Here is a 26,350-nt window from a genome sequence, read left to right on the forward strand (position 1 = left end):
AATCATTGCAACAATTAGTAAGCATATTATTTACTCTAGAAAGTTATCCAAGACCAGAGTGTGATTGTCTATAACATATTTATTTTATTTTATATGATTTTAAATAAAAAGTCTGGACTAGTCATAAAACAGCTTTTCACACATGTTCTGAAGTGCTACTTTATGCTATGATGCGGCTGGGGAAGAGGCGTGGCATTGTTGGCATAGCCGTGGGAGAGTAAAAGGTCAGCCAGCTCATGGCATGTGTTTGTGCTGATACTGTATATGTTGGACCAGCTGCTGCTGAATATCAAGACTCATTGACCTGAGACACTTAGACAGCAGGAAGGTCATCTTTTTAGGACAACCTTATCTTAGGGAAAGACCCAGAGGTGGGCCAAAAGCTTTGACTAAAGGTTTTTATATAAACAAATCTAACGTACTCTAAGGTACACTGTGGCACCAGAGGTAGAAATGTGAGATGGCTGAACTGCAAAAATTGAATCAACAATAATCCAGCTATTAGCATGCGAAGGATGGTTTTGGAGACGTTACAAGATCATATTTGGGATTTAGTATGACCTGAATAACTAATCTGTTAGATGATAACTCTGTCCTGCATTACAAACATGTACAACATTGAAATGTACGACCTTTCAGTTTCTAACATTATCTTTTGTTTTGTTTTACACAGGATCTACGTCACCTTTTCACTCACTTGGAGTTTGATTTATTTTGTCCTGAACCTATTTATCATGATCTCCTTCATCGCAAACATAATCAAAATTGTCTTCATCATAGTGCATTACCCAGTTATTATTTGTGGCAGTCCCTTTCATGCTTCATTTTGTGTTTTAAAACGTATTTGTCTGTCTCTCAAATATTTTTCAATGCGGTTGGAAATTGTAATTGAGACCATGTTCATCAAAGTAATATCAACCAATATGAATCAGTAAAATATTTAAAGAATACCAATTTTTCAACTAAATGACACTTAAACACAAAGTACCCATATTATTTCAAATCTGCACATAAATGATATATCCTTTTTTTTAAAGACTTTTTCTCTTTATTAAATTATGTGCTACTCTATGCTTTCAACTTTGCCAGAAAACTGTACATTAATTTTCTCCTTCTTTGACTTCTTTGGTTCTTCTGCTGACCTTGATTCTCAACACTCATCTTTGAAAGGTGTTCTGCAAATTAAATGTATTACATTACAGGTTTATATTGTATATTTTTGACATTTTTACTTTTGCTGTTTTGTTCAGTTGGAATTGAATAGACCATCGCATAAACACACAATACTGTGTGGATGGATGGGATGTTGTAGAGGATGGTCCTCTATTTTATTACAGTACCAGATGACTAGGTGTGAGAGAATGTGTTCACCAGATCACTGTGATTTGGTTTGATTGGCAGGTTCTTCTTTTAAGGTGGCAGTGATCAATAATCAAAGTCAGGGAACTTTATTTCTGGTGAAGATATGAGAGGTATAAACAGAAATTTGTTGTATTTTGGGGCAAAGCTTGGTATAACTAGAATATAAAACACAGTTCATCTGTAGCATCATGGGAGCATCGCGTAGTCAAATGTCCGATCACTCTGCCCACATCTGATTTGGATAATATGGTATTTTGATTTTAAATGTAAATACTAAGAAGTATCATCTGCAAACTATTTGAGCTATATCTTATATGTAACTTTCTGATTCATTTTAAAAAAATGCAAATCTTCTTAGATTTTTAAAGTGGAATCGTATTAAATCTATTAAAATATTGTGTAGTTTTTCAATGCTACCCATATGATGCTGTAAATGAATTTATTCATATTATTGTTTGCTGATATTTCAAAAGAAATAGTTGGACATGGCATTTCAGTTCCCTGTAAAACTTCAATGAAACATCTGTAATACATTACATGAAAAAACTTTTTATTAACAAAGAACCGTGTACAGCAAGTATCTCAAGATCCCTATTCTGTGATGAATGGTTCTTGATTAGAGAATAGTTCTATGCATAACCTGTGACACTTAAGGAACCTTCAAGTGTGTATGGATGAACTTTTTAATTATTTATGAATGGAAATAAACCATTGATTGATCCTAGCCCAGTTTCAGATATTGCATCCAAGTAAACGCATTTCATTTTTCATCTATTGTTCCAAAAGAGCAAATTGAACAACCAATATTATTGCAATTATTTTAAAACTTTTCAAATTACATTTGTGTTCTTTGGTTTTTTATTATTTATGTTTCAGGGCTTTTGTGCACTCAAATATATCAGTGTTGGAGCTGCTGGTCAGTCCGTTAAATTGTCTTTAAGAAAGTTAGGTGTGCTGCTTTTCAGCTTGAGCAAAATATCCAGTCAGTGCATTTCACTTTAGTGAAATACAAAAGTTTTCATAAAATTATGTGAAATCAGTGCACATTTCTTAAAATGTGTTTGTGTAGTACATGCTGTATGTTGATCATGTGTAGCAGTCTTTGTGTTAAGCACAAACTGAACTCCTCGACTTCTAGTGTAACCACGGAGTCACTTGATTTCCTATATAGGAAAGAATGGAATGAGTCACATTTTATTAATATTAAATGTAAATAAGATATCAATGAGAGCAAATCGATGTTTAAAGGGTTAGAGGCATGTGTGAATATGGGCAGGTGTGGGTAGGTTTACATACTATTGCGTCTGGAAAGAATAAAGACTGAAAATAATAACAAAAGGATTTTCAAAGAAGGTAGAGAAATGTTAAAGTTACAGGACAGATGTTGTTAAAAATAAAATGATATGCCTAAAGATTATTGTTTTTTCCTTTCTTTTTATGAAAATGCCCCAATAAAGTCAAATAAAAACGTACTTATCCAAAGATTACACTTGAACAGAAAGTAGTCCCGGGGTCAGGACCCACTAGTGCGTCACGGTCACAGGAAGTCCCACACAAATCACAGCCTAGTCCAGTTTTGGTGTTAATATCTTACTTTTAGTTTAAATTAATTAATTAAAGTATGTTATTCATACAATGACAAGGAAAAGAAAAACTCTCCCCATATTTCTTTTTTGTTAAGTTTGTACTTATTTTGCAAATGTTTTCTTTACTCGTCCAGACCATTTAAGTGGTCTTCCCTAAGCACGATGGCATTTAAAGACTGCCGTCAACAAACCGCTCCTAAGATTTTTTTGGCAATACTGTATGTCTAACAGCTGGTCAAAAGCAGCATATTTACTGTCCAATGTGTGGAGCTTAAAGGCACCCCCTTTAAACCCATTTACAGTATCTTAAGAATGTAGTCCATGTAGATCAGGAGAATATAGAAGCAATCCATATGCTAATGTGTTACAAAGTCAATGTGAAAGATGAGACCCTAGTTAAGAGGCTGTCACACATTGCAGCAAGGGGAATGTAAACTTCCATATCATGGCAGACGATGTCATCTGACAGCTGTGTTCTGAATAAAGACTAATATTTTTTTATAATTTCTATATAGCCTACATATTTAAGAATTTAAAATTTGAAAATAAATAAATGTTTTAATTCCAGGTGTCTGAATTACAGTTAAAACAAATGTCAATTGATTTTCATTTTACCAATATTATTTCAGATTATGGGAGTGTGAAAGCATTCTTGCTATGTGTGCGCGCTATCAGGTTGGTAGGTTATTCCAGTTATTAGACATTTAATCTTTGTTGAAAGGCTATTTTGCCACCATATGTGAACAGTTAGCCATATCATACACCATCTTTTAAAAGTGTTCATAAAGTTACAGGCTAAAAACGTGATTCCATTAGAAAACAAAATGTTACAAATGTGAAAACGACCTCACCAAAATGGCGCAGTTGTTGACCCGCGCTAAACGAATCGCGTTTAAATGACGTAACCCATGAGAACGCACGAGATGACAGCTCAACATTACTGCGAAGGCTACATGTGGATTACTTTTGCGCATTTCTAGTTTATTCACAGTTAGCAGCTATCAAATCGTGTCCTTTGAACGTATGTTGTATGTTTCTGTAGATCTTACCTGGTTTTCCCATTTACAGTTTCTGAAGTCTTGCTGACGCCTTGTGAACTTACTCGCGACTGATGAGATGTAGCAGTTTGTGTTCGTCTGTAGTTCATGGTGAAGATACAAGTTTAACTTAACAAAATAGCAGCGGTGAATATTACATATTCGAGAATAAGCAACAATACACTCACGTTTATGGTTCATATATTTATACCGGCTGTTTTAAACCCAAGATAGCTTCCACCGCTTTTGTTTGTGGTGCATTTTTGGACCTCGGTCGCTTCGAATTTAAAAGGGTCGAATGCGTCTCGAGCTCTGCTAAATTAAATGAAAATAATCTATCAGCATTATTTTTATTCATCGTCATTAAAGATCTCTGGGAGATTAAAAGGACATCGATATGGCAAGTGAACGGGATAGTGACCCTGAATGTACAAACCATGAAAATGAAGTTGAAAAGGAGCAGACTGAAACATTGTCTAAAAGGCAAAGGAAAAGACTTCTCAAGAACCAGCAGTGGGAGGAACAGAGAGAACTTCGCAAGTAAGCATTTACATGTATGCATTAGTCCAGACGCCTTGGATCGAACCCATGACCCTGGCGTTGCTAGCGCCATGCACCATAACCACAATAGTCCGTATTCAATTTGGTTTGTTTCCATGGTTTACATTCGGCTTTTCAGTGGTTTTGGAGTTTAATGGTTTCATCTTGGACGCACAGGCAGAAGCGGAAGGAGAGAAAACAGCAGCGGAAGCTTGACAGACAAGCGCAGGTTGAAGATGGTGTTGAGTGGACAGGAAAGAAGCGTATGCGCAGATCTGCGGAGCCCAGTTCTCTTAGGCTGGTGATTGACTGCAGTTTTGATAGCCTCATGGTGCTCAAGGTAAGATGGGGCCTGCTTACAGAGTACCTCAACCTTTACCCTTTATGTCAACTCAATTCTGTGTGGTTTTTAAACTGTTCTTGTATTTTCCATTTTTTTGTCTACATCAGGCAGGCATTTGACGTGATATCAAACGATTCTGTATTAGGGATGTTTTTAAACATTTTGCGTTGTATCTGGTATCATGTTCAGATGTGCTCTGATGCAGTGTGAGCAGTCAGTCATTTAGCAATAGTGCCAAAGCACAACCCACGTAAAGAAAATACCTTTGTTTCAAACTGAGATGGTGACAAAGAGGCTAAAGTTAAGAACTGCAGCTTTAAAGCAGCAATGTGGACATTTAATCCTCATCTAGCGGTGAGGTTGGGAATTGCAACCAACGGGTTACTCCACCCCCCCCTCTTGAAGCACCACGGCGGCGCTCGCAAAACTAAGATGTTTCCGCATCTTTCGCTAGAGATAACATATACATAGTTATGTATATTATATTGCATTTCTGTCAATAAATACTCCAAAAACAGGATCTTTAAAGCGATAGTTTCATAATGGGTGAACTGTGTCATCATTTACTCACCCTCAAGTTGTCACAAACCTGTATAAATGACTTTGTTCTGCTGAACACAAAGGAAGATATTTGGAAGAATTTTCACTTTCACTTTACATTTACATTTATTCATTTGGCAGACGCTTTTATCCAAAGCGATTTACAAGTAGTTTTATACAGTGGCACATTACTGCAGAGCAATCAGGGGTAAGGTGCCTTGCTCAAGGGCCCTTCAGTCATGACCTGCTGGCACTGAGATTAGTACCGGCGACCTTCTGATTACAAGCCCTCTGATTATTTTTGGGTGAACAATCTCCATAACATCTTGACTGCAGTCCATAAACTGCAATCCAATGAAGTATTGTAAATGACAATGTAATTAACAATATTCAAAAGATGATGTAACAGTTCACAACTATACAAGTGTATACAATAATTGGCAATGTAGTATCTAAACTAAGTGACCTAATTTAAGGGGTTATCGCCCCAACAAATATACCGTCGATTAACAACCATGGAGCAGTTTGTAGCGGTCTTAAAAAGTTTATACTTTAACTAAATAGTTATCATTGAAATGAATTCCCCTTACACCCGAGTGTTGTGCTCTTTTGCCACTGTAACAATTACATCTCAAAAGGTCATTTTCGTGATTGCATTAACTTTATTTATTTGTCATTTTATGTAGGATGTCAAGAAACTTCACAAGCAGATTCAAAGGTGCTACGCTGAGAACAGACGAACACAACATCCCGTACAGGCAAGGGTTTCCTTTTTAAAATTAAAATGAGGTCTGTGGCAAACCTATGTGCAAGGTTTCTGTTTAACGCAACATTTTGACCTCACAGTTTTACCTCACAAGCCACGTCGGTCAGCTAAAGCAGATCATGGATGAAATTAACAAAGGATGGGTGAACTGGAAGGTACGATATGAAATCTCACTAAAAAAAAAATCTAGATAATGAAAACATCGATCCCTCATAAATGTCTGTCTTAGGATGTCCATATCAAGACTGACCCATTTCATGAAATCATGAGAAAGGAGGACCTGGTCTACCTGACCTCAGATTCGCCCAATGTCCTGCAAGAATTGGATGAGGCCAAAGCTTATGTGATTGGGGGCCTAGTGGACCACAACCACCATAAAGTGAGTGCCTCATTAAGGTTAGAACTGAAAGAGGAATGTACTTTAAATGGGCTAATTGAATACTTGTGGTAATATATCTGACTTGGTCATTCATGGTTATGGTTTAGGACAGCCCTCAGGATAATGAGGTACACTCCAAAGCATACCGACTCATAGTGTACCAAAGTTGTCTTTTACCCCACAGCACGCACTTGAGTAGAGCTGTTCTGATTCCCTTTTTCCCTTCCCGATACCAATACCTGGGCTCATGGTATTTGTTTTTCAGTCTGTGTCTCAAAAGGTCGCATTAGCAATTAAAGAATTTATTTCTTTAATTTAGATATTCTTTCTTTTATTTAGGAAGAAGAAACTCAAAAACACATTCAAAACAGTAACAGTGAAGTGCAGATCTACTGAATTCAAAGAATATTGACATATAAATTGTAAATGTATAATACGAAATGAAAGTGCTGCTGGTGCCATTTTAGCAGTAATAAGGCTCACAGTAAAAATAAACACAAATATATGCCATTTAGGCATAATAAAAACTAGAGCCAGATCGATTTGCAGATTTTATCGGCCGATATGAATCTGTCGCAGATATACTGACATCGGCATATATCCTGCAGATATGCCACCTATGTAAAAAAAATTTACAGAACACCTATAATAAATGTAATCGTGTAATTCATAAGTTTGTCCAGCAGAGCGCGCTTCATTGATTGCTGGGGACCTAAGTCGCTGTTGTAACACCATCTGATCTCCGCATACAAGGAAACATACGCTAGTCAGACAGGATGAAATTTGCTGGCTGAAGTCCTAAGAGTTGGGTTAAATCACGAAAAACGTACAATGCACCATGTTCTCTCTATGTGTCTCCCTTGTCCACTTATGATGTGGTCGACCAAAACACATTGTCTTAATGGTAAGTTGCTAACTGGTCTGTGAAAGGATGACCCCGTAAATTTCCCAAGTCAAATTTAATATTAACCCTGTCCTTTAAAACTGCCATCCGTCACTCATGCTTTTCACTTCGGTCTCATCAGTAAAGTTAGTCAACAGTACAGTCAATGTCGCAGTATCTTTCCAAATGTCCAATAGACGACAGTGCGCTCGTGGCGTAAGTCTGTAGTGTGGTGATTTAACGGCAAGTTGTTACCTAGCTATAAATAAACAATGTCTGTGTCTTTGGCTCTCACAATGGGCCTCATTCATGAAACATGAGAAGATACATTTTTTGTGTAAATTGTTCTTAATATCGTTGTGACCGAAATGTTCCCCTGATCCCTACAATGTGTAAATGTTGCGTAAAATATTAAAAAGTCCTGTATTCTTTAAGACAAACTGATGACAATGTGTTTTGATGCACTATGTCAAACTACCTCTGCCAAGCGGGTTTGCTTATGCTGTTTATGAGCTTTCCCCATAATAGAAATCCGTTTTACGAGTTTACATGACCTCACTTGTTATCATCTTATTAAGAATAATCGGATTAAGACTGTTCATGTAAACGCACTCATTAACTTATCATTATTCGTTTCAATGCTATTTACTTATTAGTGTCACTATTTGTGACGTATGGGGATCTCCATTGATTGGCTGAGAGACATCCATGCGCTTACATAAACTCACGGAAAGGCATTGAAGAGATTAAGTTTCCAAATGTTTAGTAGAGCTGTGACTCTTTACTTGCCTCATGATTGGATACACCTCATCCTCCAACCCTTTTTTTATTTACCAGCTGTTTTCAAACTAAATAGCATGTTTAAATGTCATGTGAGTCAGCAGACAGCACTTTTCTGTAGTGCACTGTAAACAGGGCTCTGTAAATGACTCTTATCAGGGATTTATTAACTTTGTGGGAACTTGCAGAAAGACTACAAGCCTATATTAAAGACGGACATTTAACACAGTTATACTATAACTGTATAAATACGCTCTGCTCCCGCCCTGTGTTTGAGCTGCCTGTCACGCCTGAATTACGTCGAACAATGATAAATACCACAGTTTGAGAACCACTGGTCTAGTATATAAGATAGGCCCGAACTAGCCATTGACAATTGTCCTGGTGCCCTGATGGCCTGGCGACTAATTTTGGCCTGCTGCCGCCCAGCCGCTTTTATTGTGTGGTCAAAATTGTGTGGTCCTATATGGTCATTTCCAAATTCTGCATTCATGAAAAAGTAATCCCTAAAGTAATTCACCTGTTTTACACTGCATGTGTGAGCTGCGCATTCGCATTGATCCATGGCGTGCGTCTATTGTGAGTTATAGAAAGAAGCCATTGTGCTTTTGCAATAAAAGATAAAGATTCATTCAGTACACGAGAGTTTGATTGACAAATGAAGGGTTTGTCTAAAAACAAAGCTAGGAAGAAAGAGAGAAGTGACACAGTTGCTGAACGGAGGCGTACGTTATAACATCAACATGCGTAGTGTGCGGGTAGTCTGTATATTTTCATGGGTTTCAGCCTCACAGAAAACAGAAAAAGGCATCAACATTTTTTTGACACATGACCAATACAATTCTTCGGTCGATTGTCCTGTAATAGGTTAATGGTTACATGGAATCACAGCCTTCTAGAGCTTCTAGATTCTATTGTGTTCATTGGGTGGTCTTTTAAGGCTTCACCAAACCACCTGTCATCGGCTAATATAAATGCTTTATTACAGGGAGTCACATTTGATCTTGCTAAAAAGCTTGGCGTAGCCCATGCTCGGCTTCCGCTGGGCAGTTTTGTCAAGATGAATAGCCGCAAGGTTCTGGCAGTCAATCATGGTAAGATTAACTCTTAACTTGTATAAATGCATGCTTACGTTTCATCCCCAGATATCAAATTACAATTGATATGGAATATAATTTAATCTTAAGGATGGAAAGTATTTGTCAGGTTTTTAAGTGTCCTGCTAGAAATGAGCCTTTGCATTCTGCTGCAGTTTTTGAGATTATCCTAGCATTCCTGGAGAAACAAGACTGGAAGGAAGCATTCTTCACCGTTCTGCCACAGAGGAAGGGAGCTACACCTTTGGAGCCGGGACAGGGCAATAATGAGGAGGAAGACTCTGATCAAGACTCGGACATTAACAGTGTTGTTTCAGAAAAGAGAACTGAGGAGACCAGTAGCAAACAGGTAGAAAATAAACCTTTGCTAACCCCTTCGGAATGCAGTGAGAAAAACACCGCATAGATGGACATAACATATTTATGCTGCCTTGTTTTTTGACATATTTAGTTATGATTTTTTTTAAGCTTGATGATATCTTGGTTGTTATTGAAATGCTTTATGCAAATGTTTGAACTGAATGGTTGCAATTTTTGTTAGTTTGTTAAAAGTTTTATTTAGGTATTAAAACAATCAATTTCAAGACCCCTCATATATTGTCCACTGTTGTTTTTATTAATATACTATAAATCCGCTAAAGGTTATGTTCATAAAATGTTTTGTGCACTGAAATATGTTATTTAGTTAGTTAACATATTTTTACTGACCCTTTACTGATTTTCTAGTCCATTCATTAAAAGGCTGGTTGTATTTGCTAATTGTTAATCAGACAAACATCACTGGATGGAAAATCATTTGTACAGATAAACTGTATGCTACGAATTATATTTTAACATGCTCCCCTAGATGGCGTCATTAATTTAAATGTCATACAGTTTACTTTAACAATAAATTGGCTTTAAGACAATGTGAGCTAATAGAAAAACTCAGGTACAGGAAATGAATGCATGATTAGATTAAGAAGCACCTCTTCCTATTCTGCAAGGAGTGAAATTTCATTTCTACACCTTCAACAAACGAATCTTCATATTTTCATTTTTGTCCTGTTTTTCCCCAATTTTAAAAGTTTCCTATCGCTTACCTGCACAATATTTGCAATGGCTCAAAAGGACTTCAGTATTTAAAAATAATTAATAAAATGTTTAGAAGTACATTTACATAGTTGATCATATAAATACACAGAGATGTGCAAACCAGTGTCTTTATGAGAACGTTCCTCCTCATGAATAAACTGCCTTTTTTAGCTCAACCCCTCTTTTGGAGCACTATTCCGTTGAACACGTTCTAAGGGCCTGAGGCTTTAACTGTTTTTCAGGAGGGAGAACAGGTTTAAAGTTTTTGGTGCTCCCTAACCTATAGCCAAAGAATGCAACTTGATGGATAACAGTTCGGTTAGATTGGAGAAAAATAAACACATGCAGTCACACTGTGAAAATTATAATTCCAGTGATTAGGTGACTTCTCCATTTGCAATGTAGCCTATTCTAACTAGATGTGTTAAACGATAATAATCTTATAACGTCATTGGATCATTTTAAGAGTAGCCTACTTAGTGAAAGATGTTGTATTTAACTGAAACGCACAGGGTTAGCTTGGAACTTTCATGAAACTTCAACAGGAATCTTGTTTATTTTCGCAGTCCTTTTTGGTTTCTTTTAATATAATGTGTTGCAACTACTTTAGATTTGACTGATTCCCCCCCAAAAAAAGACACAGTTATAGTTGAATTCAAACATTTAAAGATGAATACAGTTGTCAAACGATTAAACAATTACGGAATATTAAATCTGTAGCTAGAGATTGAATCATCAGATTGGTAAAAAACACCCGGATTAAAAACTGGAAAGTTGAGTTCGGGAGTGCGCGTAAGAACATGTGCGCGACTGCGCAATACATAGCTGCCTTTTCCAATAGGTGTCTAAATTCTCTCACTCACTCCGAGGATTTTTACGCAATTTTCAAACCAAACGTCAGATGAATGAAACGGATTTTGGGTGTTTAAGAGCTTAAAATGTCACCGGACTAAAACTTTTCCGCACTACTTGAACATTTACGCATGGAGAGACGTTCCACTTTTCGTGACATCCACGAAAACATCTCATGTTAGTTAATGTCGTTTCGTACTTTTGGGTAAAAGTATATGGAAAAGGTTTATTGTAGATGCCGATCATAACGCCGAGAATCATTCTATTTTTATCGCTTTTTCATTTCTTCAGCATCCATATTGGAGTCTCCTTTTTTCAACCTCTCATGTGGGTTTGACATCTATGAATGACTCTACAGGGTATACGACAAGCCTGTGACTGAACCGCTGTTTTGTCATTTTAATGATGACTATCACCTGGAGATCTCCAAACTGATAACTTGGGCTCTAGTGAAACAGCATACACTGGAGGACGATGAAGACAGTTTTATATTTTTTGGCTGTTTTGATCATCTGGAACTCGGGTGAGTAAAGCCGTTGTTGGTGTATTTTTATGTCAGATGCTACGGGTTTTAAACGTGTAACAGTTTGTTTTAGGAATTGGGTTGAAACCTTTTGTAAACCTGAAACTTCAACACGTTTAAGGTTGTCTGATATTTCAGGAAGAACAGGTTCTCATGACATGTCTGTGATGTGTGTGATTCAAGGTGTCATGCGCTCCTCTGCTCACGGACACATTTGCTGCTTATTTGCGCACTTGTCTGCACATAACACGAAGGACTAGTTAAAAGGTGTGAAGAGGCTGAGGGTGTTGTTAACGCAACTTACTTTTTTTGAGCGTTTTGGGTCGTGTAGAACATATTCACCTGTTCGTTATGTGTGTGTTGGGTGGCTAGGGGTGTAGCCTCCATCGTGGGGATATTTGGATAAATCTGGGTTCATCCATACTTGTGGAATTTTTGAAGGAAATTCATCAATAAACAAACTGACATACTGATGCATATATCTGAAAATGCAAAACGGTTATTGTAAGAGTTGGGTTCAGGGGTGTGGTTAGAGGAAAGGGAGAGTCATTGGGAACAACATCAAGTGTATGCCAAATCCCCAGGAAGATGAAAAAAACAAATGTGACCCTGGACAACCAAACCAGGCTTATGGGTCAATTTTTCGAAATCGAGATCTTTACAGCACACGACAGGAGAATATATTGCGGAGAGACAACCGTTTAAAACTCTAAATATTGAGAAAATTGCCTTTGAAGTTGTTAATTTAGAGGCACTGCATTCACAAAAATAAGGTTTTTATAAATATTTAGGGTTGGAAATTGACAAAATATCTTCATGGTTCATGATCTTTCGTGATTTTTGGCATAAATGAAAAATCGATAATTTCAACAGTGTATTTTTGGCTTTTACTAAAAATTATCCTGTGCTACTGAAGATGGTTTTGTGGTTTTGAGTTCCAGGGTCATCAATGTGTGTGTGCACGAAAACCAATGTAGGGTGAGTGTGTATGTGGGATAAATGTATTTATCTTTTACAATTAAGCCATTTGTCTAATTAAACATATTGATGTTCCAAGGAACGACTACATTCTTAACAAACACCGTTGGCCTAAGAGCATATAGGGATACACAACAAATGACCAAGCGCTAATGACCAAATGTTAATTCAGGAATAACTTTGGAAAATAATGTTGTGACAAACAGAATTCTGTAATAAAGAGGTGTACGCCGGGAATCTTGTTAATGCACTCACAGCTCGTACACAGTTGTGTTCAGTAATCTTTAAATATATGTTGGAGAGGTGTGACATCCTCTCTAGCCTATAGTGGTATTGGTGCATGCTGACCAGTGAGACTGATAGAACAGTGAGAAGTAAACGCGGGAAAAGACCCAGTGAGAGTGACAAAGAAGGTAAAAATGACAAAGATTAAAGTCAGGATCACACTCCTGATCTATGACAGAGCACTTTAAGCAAGGTACTCAAACGGTGGTTTGCTGCAGGGAGACAATCCCATTTAGTGTATAGATTATGACAAGGCTAGACGTTTTCTGTGTTGCGCAGGTTGCTTTAAGTTTTAAAGTAATGTGTGTACTTATTCTCTAAACCGAGTTTAAAGAAATAATCTCGCAGGAAATTCAAATTCTGCATGAATCTGCAAAGCTTTGGCCGTTCTGAGGCTGTCATTCTGACCAATTTATCAACACTTACTGGATATTTGTCTGCCTTTGTTTAGGATTGCAGATTAAAAATGACTTTGTGAAGTTAACGCATGTAGGTTAATTCAAATCACAGACAGAATTCTATTGACTATCTCAAACATTTCAATAAACATGACGTGTTTTTCAATATGAACATTGTCATTAGCACCAAACAGTAGATTTGTGGTATTGCTAATAATGAAGACGCAGAAACAATCAGATAAATTATAAAAACTTCAAATATCATTGACTCCAATTAACAAAATGTTAATCAATAAAATTAGTATAGAAGGAAACCTCAGTTTTAACATTGTGGAACCAAAAAAGCGATATTTACAAAATTTTCTAGTGTTTAAATTCATTTATATGTTCATCTTATTTTTGGTTTCCATGTGTGCACTGAATATGAATGGCCGTTTGCTTATGCTCATCTGCCACCCAAAAGTAATAACCCTGAGACACACAACAAGTCGAGCAGCATATCTAACTGTCGTCCATTGGGTCTCTTCCAGACATCTGTATGTCTCTTTCCATGTCTTGTTCCAAATTCTTTTATTTTCTTATGCCGTTATCCGTATCTTTTCCCATGTCTACTTCCCCCTGAGTTCTCTCTGTGAGTTAAATAGGCTGATGAAAAATGAAAGGTTCAGGTTTCCACCACACTGGAGGTAACAGATGACCTATGCTAGTTTGGCCAGACATGCCTTTCAACCGGATCCTACTTTGATTTCCATGCAAGTACATTCGCCTTTAAGGTGTGATCCTATGTGGTATGTTTCAGTTAGATGGTCTTGTAGTCTGTTTGAAGTTTTATCTTTGAATTGAACATTTTGTTGTTCATTATGCAGTGTCAACAGTGAGTTCCAGTGATTTGCAGTTACATGGAATTTGTGCAAAACCTTACATTGCATTAGTAAATGTATTATGTAGCATGAACTAACTGTAAGCAGTTCAGTTGTTCAGCATTTATTCATCTTTGTTAATGTACTGTACGTAAATGACAAAACAATTGCTCATGTTAATTCACTGTGAGTTAACTATGTTAACACCTACAACTTCCAGGCAGGGCTATATTAGGCAGATTCCATGCGATACCCAGGAAGATTTTTGTTTTAGATAGCTAAAAAACTGAAAAATAATTTAAGGGAGCTATTGGCTGTTGAAAATTTCCTGGCTCTGAATTGCGTTTTGTAGAGTATTGGCAAACTTATTGGAGAAGCAAACACGTTTCTACTACTAAACTTTGGCAATTTGAGACACCTAAATTATTCTCGTTACTTAATATTATGTTAAAATATGAAAGAAAATAATGGCATTATTTTGTGCGTTTTCAAAAATTCTGTTGATACTGCAGAAAACAAGTTTGGAACATTGGGGTGCACGCTTATATAAACGATGACATTTACACTGTTTTTATTTCATATTTATATAGTCTATACCAGTGTTGATCTGTTAAGGCATATACGTCTTCAAACATAGGGATCTCTTTACGTCAGAAGTCTGTTATTCTTCTGAGAAAATAAATCTAGAAATCTGCTCAGTGGAGAGGTATCCTTGTTTACTTGTGACACCCACTTAACGGTCTCTATTATATGGTATATTACATCAGCTTTATTTGCAGTGTATAATAACCAGAACATGCACAACAAAGGCCGTAAACATTCTCAAATGAAGTTTTAAAGAGACATGCAAAGATGAGTCTGTGTTATGATCTGATTATAATAAATGCACAAAATTATGATGAGATCACTTGATTTGTGAATAATTAATCTCATCACGATGACGGAGAGCATTACACAGTGGCAATGGGTTTGTCATGTCACACCGCATCCAGTGTGGGTCCATCCATTATAATGGGTTCTATTGTCTTTTGTTGTGTCAGGTCACGTATTTAACAACCGATACTGACTACCGAATTCTTGTCATTATGAGTTGCTGATACTGATCCCAATCCTTTAATTCTTATATAGCTGATATGTAGACTCTCTGATGACTGTCACTGTTAACCTGTTAAAGGAGAAATGTCCAGAGTTTAGTCCAGGTTGCGAATTGCAAGTAACGTCTCACTCCACCCTCCCTTTTCAAAGCACTATGGCAGCTAACACAGGACTTACATGTTGTCCCGTTTCGCTTCTTTACTTCGGGAGATTACGAAGTGCACTCTGTAGAGCATTTTGTCCGTTTAGGGCTACTATAGAAACAACATGACGACTTCAATGTAAGGGGACCCGCGGTGTGTGTAGATAGAAATTGCTCATTCTAAGGTAATAAAAACATAAGACTTCCTTATGTAAGGTCTTATAAACCTCATGTTCAATGTATATTGCATTTTTAAATATTACACAAATATTACAGCACCTTTACATTTTTTTAAACGGGGCTTATACAAAACACTATCCATATTAGGAGACTTGTGTCAAATTCAACATTATTGCAATGTGTGTTTAAGCAAATTGAATACCACATTTAAAACCAAATTTAATGGCCGATACCAATCCGTGTTCAATTGATCGCAGTAAAATTAATAAAATCACTGTAATGCATGAATAGCTATTGGCTTTTTTGCAACTGGACTGATAAAGACTGCAGTCTCTCTCTCTTCATCTCTTTCTCTGTCTTTTGTTTTGTAGTCTGTGTTAGTGGAAAGGAATTTCTCGAACCCTCTGAGTCTCCCTGGACTCTGTATTCTTTGGCAGAGGATCATACACGTTTACCCTGTCGATTTAACACATCGGACAGCGACGTTAAGGTAGTACAGGTGATGTGGACTCGAGAGAAATCAAGAGGAGGAGAAGAACAGATTATCACTGCCCATTTCAGTGAAGGCCAGACAGGTAATAAAAAATAACACTTTTGGGTGACTTTAATCTTTGTATTTTCCCCTCATAAAATGTTTTATTTATATTGGTACAGTACATATATGTGAATCCGGTATGTGAACACTTTACATTATGGTACCCTTTATGAAGCATTTGTAAATCTGTTCATTAATGAGTCATTTACAAATGCATTATAAAGCAGTTATTACGGCATGAATAAAAAGTACCTGTCAAATAGTGAGCAGGTGTGAACACACTATAGTGTCCAGTCTGACAGCCAATATTGCAAACAACATCAAGATGATAATGAATCTGCTTTCGAGTCAAATCAATGATGAATAAATACATTAAGCATTTATAACATGTGAGTTGAACATGGCTCACTATTTGGCAGGTATTTCGTTAGAATCCCTAGTTTTATTCATGCAGTTATAACTGCTTCATAATGCATTTGCAAATGACTTATTTATCATTAATGAACACATTTAAAAATGCTTTATAAAGGGTACCTTAATGTAATGCGTTACCGTGAATCTTTCACATGATGTTTCTCATAATACCTTCTGCTTTTGAATCCTTCTTCATTCACACCGTTTTTTCAAGTAAATACATACATTTTAAATACATATCTGCTAGTTATGATGATGTTCAGAGATTAATGTATTTGTTCCAAAATATGACAATACATTTAAAGGCTTATTCTAAGAACATCTTATGTAGGAAGTTCAAAGTCATGTTTAGTATCTTTTTGTACTGAGGAGTATTTCAGTTGTATTAGCTTAAATCTCAATCTATTGATTTACTATTACTGTATCTGTACTGGTAGAGTGTCTACAATTGCATTTGTTACTAAATTACTTTTCTTTAATCAAAATGCATTCCTTTACATTTACATATATTAATTTAGCAGCCTAAAAAAGAAATAAATTATTACATACGCAGTGCAGAGATATCAAATGTCGAGCATAAACCTTAAAATGAGAGTAAAGCAAACATTGAAGCTGCAGAAGTTGATCAAACACATCATATATGGACATTAATTCACACGTATATCATATAATATCATCGCATTCTCTACTAAATTTTCAGCACGAGAAGAAATTTATATTGTACTTTTCACTCTTTTAGAGAACACTGGATACGCAGGGCGTGTGCGATTTGAGAGCAGCAATCCGATAGCAGATTCTGCTCTGATACTTATGGGCACAAGTCCCGCAGATGAGGGCAAATACATCTGCAAGGTTGCCACCTTCCCCACAGGAAACTTTGAGACTAAGATTTCTCTCACAGTCTGGAGTAAGTCCATATACACTACCCTTATTTACACTGGAAGATTAAACCTGTAATGCCAATTCTGGAGCTATTTAAGTTTATCAGCACATCATTGCTTAAGTACATCACGAGTTGTTTTGAAAATAAAGCATTGCTTTACTCTTTAATAGTTCACCCCACAGTATCATTTACTGTAGGTCACATTTCCAGAATAGATTTTAGGATGTATGGATTAAATGCCGCATTTAACAATGAAGAAAATTGCCCACAACAATTGGACAGGATTTTTAAAATCACATTTCCCTTCTACTCAAGGTCACTTTTTATAAACTGGGTCAGTCTGTTAACCACAAAGCTAACCCTGCTGTGAAGTAATGTTTGCTGTAATTGTTCTCAGAATAACACAGCGCTTGTCTGCGTCAATGGGAGTGACAATAGACATTATTAAAGTGACAGTGTACATTGTTGGTGTGAAAATAGGTAAATTCAATAGCTGATGCTTTTTCTTTCAGGACAGCTTGGTATTGAGGTAACGACAGTAATTTAGGATGTTGTGTCGATCAAAACAAGGATTATGTTGCTGATGCTAAATTTAAGACATAGTCAGTCTTTGCTATTTAGATCATTTGTACTTGTTCTCTTATTTTTACAGCTATTTGTCTTTTGTATATAGCGTTTAGCATGTATATTTATTTGTTATGCCACTTAACAGCCAAGCCTATTGCCTCCCTGGAACCCATCATTATGGTTGAGGGACAATCATACAGTCTGGCTGCTACTTGCCGTTCTGTTGCTAAGCCAATGGCAGGCCTCTCCTGGGACACAGAACTTCCAGGTCGCAGCAAGAACCACAGCTTTGATGATGGGGTGGCCTCGATCCAGTTTTCCCTCCACCCACTTCGTAGCATGAATGGTCAGAAGCTGGACTGCCTGGTCTGGCACCCATCTCAAAATGGCCCTCAGAGGATTACCAACAACCTTACAGTGCACTGTGAGTCTTCAGTTCGTATGTTTCATATATTTCTACTTGTGTAGATATAGAAATGCATCTCACTACAATATGTAAAAAAGAAAAATGAGCATAGCTGAAATTGTAGCTCGAGTTTTTTTTATAGTGGACGGCAATTGCTCTGCTGTTTTTTCCCCTCTGTACTTCCTTTGGGCATTCTTTTAAAAATTAACATGGTCTCTGTGATCTCTGTGCAGTTTCTACCTGCTACTGCAAACAACTTGCCAAATTATTTCGAAAAACTGCCAAGCACTTCCTTGATTATTGCGTCACATGCGAACAATCTACTTGGGCATTTCAAGCTTTGCAATGTCGCTGTGTATGTGACTCAGAATGATTGTAAATTTCCATGGCAGTTTACAGAAATTGCAAAACTTGGATGTGATCTGTTTTGATCTCTCACTGTCCACAGATGTGTTATGACCTGTGGGCTCTGCTTTTGAGCACCTGTTGTTTTTATCGATACTGTGACTACACTGTGCATGTCTGATTCATCTCTATTGTGACGGCAGTAAAAAAGTTTGCTCCAGGAAAACATGAGTTAAATGTATCGAATCCCTTCCAACATTTTGTTCTGTGTGCATGTGTACATGCAGATCCTCCAAATGCATTGATTTCTGGCTACGAGGACAACTGGCATGTTGAGATGCCAGAGGCAGTGCTACAATGTAAAGGTCAAGGAAATCCAAAACCACACCAGTTCAACTGGACTAGGTAAATTATAAACCAGTGCACATCTGTCTGTCTTTTAATGTGTCTCTTCGTCTACTTTGTTTGTCTTCCTGTCTATTTTGTGACCAGCTTTCCCATAGTTCTGTTCTCGTTGGCCTCTGTATCAGCATACCAGAGTAATGTGATTTCTGGGAGTGGAAGTAACAAAAAGTGGAGTGACCTAAATTTCCATCTTTTTCATAAATCAGATATATATGAAAAAAATCCTATCATTATTTATTTATTTATTCCTGAGTGGCCATTGAATTCACAGCAGTTATTATTTTTTTGTTAGTCAACTGACAAACAAGTCTGATGTGATTAGTCACACACACACGCCTATTCTTTTGCATTTTTTAGTACGAGTGACTAAGGGGGTGTAAACATGAACACTTAGATGATCACACACTTGCAAACACTGTCTCAAGACAAACATTCTCTTTCTCACTCTTGAGTTGGGAAACCTGTTCTCTGGCTGCTTGGTGTTAATTTTCAAATAAATGAAGTAACTGTGGCCTCGGTGTCATGTTGCAACTTGTGCAGCAAACAGACGGAGCGACTTTCACACGGAGGTTTAAGGGAAAAGGGAGATGAGTGGGTCGCTGACAAAGAGAGAATGATTTGTTAGGGAATTTTGCCACCGTGTTTGTGTGTGTCCCAGGTGAATATTATCAGTGTCATCATGCAAATTGCGTTATGCAGTACAGTATGAAAAACACGCTGCTCATAATTCCTTGTATAAGCTGTGGACACACATATGCCATATGAAAATACTTGTGTTTAACAATATTCACATGAATAAAAATAGCAAAGCTTTGAATGTTTCGCTTTTGGACTGCATACGGTAACATAAAGCTTTAACACAGTATATTAAATTCAGTTATTTACTGCAATGCCTTTTTCATAAAACATTTGAAACCTATGAAATATAAGCATTCCGTTATGTAAAAAAGAAAGATAGGCTAATTCAGGCTAAATCATTTTGACGGGGCAGAATGAAAGAATGTGAAAGAATGAGAATAAAAATGTATTCTAAATATCTTTACAATGACCAATAATACCAAGTAACAACATAAATATATATAAAAAATATCAATATATAGTTTATTTGGCAGGAATCCATTTCTAGATTTAGGTACGGGATACATTACGGTATTGAAGTCAAAGGCAATCAATTTATTATTTTCCTGTCTGTACAGGAAAGGTGACATTTTACCAGAGGATGTAACTGTTGAGGGTGGCATGTTGCGTTTTGGTAGGCCCCTCCGCTTGACAGATAAAGGTGCCTATGTCTGCACAACCACCAATCTAGTGGGATCTGGGAAGGCTGCGATTGAAATAAATATATCAGGTAAGTGCTTATCTCACATTTTCAGTTTTGTCATTTTGTGCTCAGTGCTGACATCTAGTGTAAATATTGTGCAATTGTTTTGTCTAATGCCTACTGTTTGACAAATCATGGCCACAGTCTTTATGGCACCAGTTATAATACGCTTTCTGAAGTATTTTGATAATTTAAAGCTTTAAGTTTGAAAAATGTGTTCAGTTAAATTATTATCCTCCCTGCAGAGAGATTTATCTCTGTTGTTAGTTGGATTTTTAAACTTTAACTATGTCACACCACAGTACACATGTGCGGTTTAAATGTCAACTCACAACGTGTTTGGACCACACAACTAAAACTATAATGCATAAACTGTAAAACGTAATTCTCATATAAAACTGTAGTACTCCATAAGTTTGATCAAATAAAAACATAAAATAGCTAACTGGCTAAGTGTTGCCAACTGTTGCAGCAGTGCATTCATGTACTACGCATGTGTGTTTCCTTCTAATGCTGCTCATCCAATCAAAGTTTAGCATCAGAACAATTTATTTTATTGAATTAGTTTTATTTTATAAAGGGTGATTTACAATATCTACGTGTTTGTGCATTTCTGTTTGTTGTAGAATCATTTGTGCCCGGAACATCTGTAAACCTCATTATGATGATTATTATTGGTGGTGTGGCTGCACTGGTGGTTCTCTTTCTCATCATAGTGATCATTTCTGTATTCCGCCACTATAAACGCAAAAATCAACAGCTGGCCATAGAACTAAATGAAAAACAGTAAGGAGCATTTTTCTGAAAACGGATTTCTTTAAACTCTAAATATACTAGTTACAATGCTGTACACGTGTGTCATTGTTTTTATGTTCTGCTGTCTTTCTTAGAGTGGAAATCAGCACACTATCAAGACAAGCCTCATTTAGGAGAGTTCACTCAACTCCTTCAGAAAACAGATACTCGGTACATATCCACACACGCATGCACACACACTTTATCCTTTTAACAAATTTTGTCTATTTATTATGTGACTCTTAATATTCCTTAAATGATGTAAGTACATTGGATACAAAACAATGTCTTCCACACTTAACAATGTCTTACTTATATTGCATTCCAAAAAAGGTGCACCACACACAAAAAAAAGATACATGTAATTAACATTCCAGCCATTGTCAAGACTTCATTAGACATCATGAACGACCCTATATCACACATTGCTTTGTACTCTCTTACAATAAGGAACAAGTGCACTCTAATAATTGTGAGAGTGGCTTCCTAACAAGATTATTAAGAAAGGTTAAGCCATTTGTGAAACAATGTATTTAAGGCCTACTCCACACGTACATGGGTATTTTTATAAAATTGCATCCAAGCATGCACACGGAAATGCAAAACACATTATGAAGCGCTGTTAAGAGCATGCTTGACTCTAACCCTGTTGGATTATCAGACGGCTGGGGCATGTTCAAGCTCAAACCGGTGCGTAGCGTTTTGCTACAGCACATTTCCTGGAAACGGTTTGCATCGGTGTGCAACAGGTGCTGCGTCCCAATTCGCATACTGTCCGTCCTAAATAGTATTCGAAAATAGAATTAGTATGTCCCAAATCATAGTATTTTGAAATGAGTATCCTCAAAGTACCCGGATGGTCTACTGTTTTCGGTGAAAATTCGAAGTGTGACACTTAACAGCTGATATTACCAACAACTCACCACAAGAGAGCGGAGTTTAGTGACGCGCCACTGCATTAATAAAAAGTTAAATAAACGATGCTTCGCTAAATTAATAAATGTGAGTATACAGTAAACATTACATGTGAAATAATGAATTAATGAATTTCCTAAAATCTATAAATAAATACTTAAATGCAACGAAGAGATGTATTTTGATGTTCGTGACAGTTAAGGATCACAGTGTCTAGGCAACAAGTCTGTTCCGCGATAGTATGTCCCAGTGCGTGCATACAGTTGAATGCACACTAAAATGTATATACTTAACTTTTCAATAAGCAAGAATGTCAGCCCAATCAGCAGCAACATGTATATAACCCGCGCGGCATTAAAGCGACAGGCTCCACCTTTTTGTTTTCAAAAAGAACACAAAGAATGGCCTTCTCTCTTGAGTGTGTGACCAAATAGATTTCACAAACTGGGACATACTAACAGGAAGCGGAAGTGGCCGTTGTTGCCTAGACCAGGGGTTTTCAAACTAGGGTCCGGGGACCCCCAGGGGCCCTCTAGAATGGTTTAAGGGGTACCCAGAAATATTTTGACAGCAAAAGCTGTAAAACTCTACACTGAAGATAATTCCAGTAAAAAAATTCAAACAATATGTTGTCTTTATAATATCACACATACTATTTGTGTAACACTTTGAATGGATATGTATTTTATAAAAGGGGTCCCTCGCGAAAGGTTAAACATATTTGGGGGTCTTTGGCATGAAAAGTTGAAAACCCCTGGCCTAGACAACATTGTGGCCAATAACTGTCACACAAATCAAAATACAGCTCTTCTTTCCATTAGGGTATTAATTTATATTATTTCGTATGTGATCATTACTGTATACTTCCATTTGTTCATTTAGTGACGCATCAGTTATATCATTTATTAATGCAGTGGAGCGTCACTAAACTCCGCCTACTCGTGTGAATTGGGGGTTAATACCAGCCATAGTGTGCATCATTCTGCACTTTGAATTTCTACCTGAAGTAGTAGTCCATCCGGGAGTTTTAGGAATACGGTTTTCAACATACTACGATTTGGGACGTACACTTTCTAAAATCGAGTGAGCATGAGCCATACATGTGTATGGATGGGTTGTTTATAAAACAAAACCCATATTCGCACGAGATTAGTATTACCTGCCAGATAGCACAATCCATCAGGTTTACATCTATTTGACGTCTGCATTTACATCTGCAATACGTCTTAGAGACGTCAGAACGTCTGTAATACGTCTGCTAAAGATCTGGAGATCTTTACATCCATTCTAAATCATAAACATCTTACAGACATCTTCTAGATGTCTACGTGACGTCTGACAGCAAACTATGTATTGTAGATGTCTTGCAGATGTAAATGCAGACGTAGGGAGGGAGATCCCGGAACGTGATCATATTGTTGGTTTATAATAATTTTGGTTTCAAGAGAAAACAAGCTTTTGCTGGTTAAACATCTTATTATAACATTTTTTGCGTTAGAAAATAAAATATTACACCTTTAAACAACTTTAGGTGTAGCTAGAGATTCAGGTGCAAGTTGCAGAGGAGGCAGCAGAGGGCATCATTCACCCCTAAAAGTTGTAGTGGGTTGGGTTCCGCTCCATCTTTACACTTTCAGTGCCTCTGACCCTGATAACACACATCGTCTTCTTTTACAGGACACAACATTTTACTAATTGTCAAAATTAAATCTCATTCCCCTGTCTTTTTCTTCTTTCAAAAGGAAGACACACATGCTTTGAGAGTCGAGGGGACTTTACGGACAAGCCTCTCCTCACTGGTTTGTCTCTTTCAGCTGACATTTGTTTAGCATCCTATCATTTTTATATTCAATAAAAAAAATTGTTTTCAAATAATATTAATTTTAAATAAAACTCTTGTGTTTGTTTTACTCACACCTAAACATTCACAGGAACGACCTCGCTCTAGGGATAGTCGTTCCACTTTGGGAGGACTGGATTCGCTCGGCCGTCCTGCAATTTATAACACTTCCAGAAGAGGTAGAGACAAAATTATGGAGAAAGGTGACAGAGAAAGCACTCGATTGATGATGGAATACGAGCAGGGCAGTAACGTATCACAGGTATGTGAAGTTTGTGTGATTGCATTAAAGCTCTTTTTTTTTTTTAAACAAAATGGTTAGTGAAATATGTTTACCATTTAGAAAAGGGTAGTATCCGATACGGATACTAGTATCGGAAATGCCATCGATACCATAAAATTGGATTAAAGCTGCAAACGAGAAATCACGCTGCTCCGAATGCACAGAACTAATCATTATTGTATATGACATGTTTTTATGGTTTAATAACTCAAGGCACATTTACGCCATAACATTTCATACATCTCACTTTCCTGTTCAGGAAACCCAACTCCTCCCTCCTCTCCATCCCTCTTCCTATACAACGGAACAGACTGCTGAAATGATCCGTTCTCGTAATGGCAGTGCCATTCTCTTAGCAGAGGGTAGACCCCAATCAGGAGCAAGTACCAGAGGAGGCAGCAGGGGGCATCATTCACCCTTAATATCCACATATCCAGTTCTTACAGACGAAGAGGAAGGAGATTCTGTCAGCCCCACAGATGAAGATTTAAGAGTTCGCAGAGGCTTAATGGAGGCTGATGCTTATGAAAACGGAGGTAGCGAGACAACCAGTTCTCTGATATCAGAGGCACTATCAAGTCATTTTGAACGTGCTAATGGGACACTACGGCCCAAGTCAAAACCCAATAACATTCTGCTGCCAGCCAACACAACGCTGCTCATTTCTCCCCACAGCCCACCTATTCACAAAGCGCAGATCGTGTAGAGATCCTGCGTTTCATTACCCCAGGCTTACATTTTTCAGACAGGGTTTCAGCACAAGTGGATATGAAACGGAAGAATATGTTCCTCTATAATATCACAATCCAATGTGAATGGATGGAAAAATGGATTTGTACATCATATTTTTCCAGCACAATCTGCTATTTAAAAAAAAAGAAGATTATTTCAAACCACTTGAATACATTGTCAAAACTGTGGACTGAATATCAGGACAGAAAAGTACAAAAAGAAAGGTACTGCTCAAGTGGTACCTTAGTTGAACTGTTTTGAGTATTATGGGGCTTACGGTGTGTTTCAGGTACAGTCGGAAGATCACCAGAGTTAAGCTCCCTTGTGGAACCAGGGAATGGATTAACTTTGATTATTTTTTAAGGCTCCATTCGATTCGTTGTGGGAGAAAACACTACATCATTCTAATGTGTCTGGGCAGTTAATTCTTCACTGTGACTTGATCAGTTTGTAATCCAGACATCGTGTACATCTGATGTTCAAAAAAAGTTTTTCAATATGTGTCTGTTGTTTATTTTTTATCTCGTCGTGTATGACAAAAGCCACTGCATGAATAGTATTAATGAAGTATTACAGATTGCCTGCTGTTGCATTCACAACATGTCATTATCGTTCTAGAAGTGACATTGTCATCGTTTACAACATTTATACTTCATTATGTAATAATGCTTTATTTTAGTTTTGCTACACTTTATTGTGTTAAAAGTTGTCGATGTTACTGCTGAGAACTAAATACAACAAAATATGAATATCAAAACAACACTAGCTAGTCCAGAAGAACTTCCTTTTTCAGTTTGAACAGAATACAATAGACAGAACATAACTAAGTACATATTTTTTTTTAAGGTTTATATATATAAATATGTGTGTGTAAAATAAATGTAACATTCTTTAGTACAGTGCATGGTGGCTTTAATAGTCAGTTATTAAATCAAATCTATGCAGTATGTGTCCAGTTTAATTTTTAAAAACACAACATTGTTTGCGGTTTTCACACTAGATTTGAACAGTCTGTGGTGTGTTAATATCTAATCTACAAACGGTTTCCACCAAAATAGTACAGTAACTAACGTTACAAGTCAAGGAAACAAAGTCTTTATTGACCATATGACCATATTTATTTGACGCTGCTTTATTAACAACAATGACGTTAACTTAATGTTGGCGATGCGTTTTCCTTTCGTGAAGGTTCTGTCACTGTACAAAAAG

General features: G+C 37.0%; 2 protein-coding genes across 5 annotated transcripts; both read left to right on the forward strand.

Annotated features, from left to right (window-relative positions):
- The first annotated feature begins 3,849 nt into the window (after positions 1 to 3,849).
- Positions 3,850 to 11,656, forward strand: trmt10a (tRNA methyltransferase 10A). Of its 4 annotated transcripts, none has more exons than XM_079460816.1 (8): positions 3,850 to 4,525; positions 4,703 to 4,865; positions 6,095 to 6,166; positions 6,255 to 6,329; positions 6,404 to 6,553; positions 9,205 to 9,310; positions 9,469 to 9,662; positions 11,531 to 11,656. In XM_079460816.1, exons 1-8 carry the CDS (start codon positions 4,383 to 4,385, stop codon positions 11,615 to 11,617), a joined length of 990 nt encoding a protein of 329 aa, XP_079316942.1. In that variant the 5' UTR covers positions 3,850 to 4,382; the 3' UTR covers positions 11,618 to 11,656. The 4 variants fall into 4 exon arrangements, with proteins under 4 accessions (XP_079316942.1, XP_079316944.1, XP_079316943.1 ...); XM_079460818.1 differs by lacking the exon at positions 11,531 to 11,656 and having other exon boundaries at positions 3,859 to 3,969; positions 4,355 to 4,525; positions 9,469 to 9,907; XM_079460817.1 differs by lacking the exon at positions 11,531 to 11,656 and having other exon boundaries at positions 3,867 to 4,132; positions 4,355 to 4,525; positions 9,469 to 9,907.
- nectin4a (nectin cell adhesion molecule 4a) lies at positions 11,178 to 26,092 on the forward strand. The gene is made up of 11 exons (XM_079460809.1): positions 11,178 to 11,762; positions 16,072 to 16,275; positions 17,389 to 17,556; positions 18,245 to 18,523; positions 19,138 to 19,255; positions 20,452 to 20,603; positions 21,203 to 21,362; positions 21,467 to 21,542; positions 24,029 to 24,085; positions 24,218 to 24,388; positions 24,669 to 26,092. Exons 1-11 carry the CDS (start codon positions 11,714 to 11,716, stop codon positions 25,113 to 25,115), a joined length of 1,881 nt encoding a protein of 626 aa, XP_079316935.1. The 5' UTR covers positions 11,178 to 11,713; the 3' UTR covers positions 25,116 to 26,092.
- Positions 26,093 to 26,350: the final 258 nt, after the last annotated feature.

This window comes from Barbatula barbatula (assembly GCF_947034865.1).
Source record: "Barbatula barbatula genome assembly, chromosome: 1".
Taxonomy (NCBI): Eukaryota; Metazoa; Chordata; class Actinopteri; order Cypriniformes; family Nemacheilidae; genus Barbatula; species Barbatula barbatula.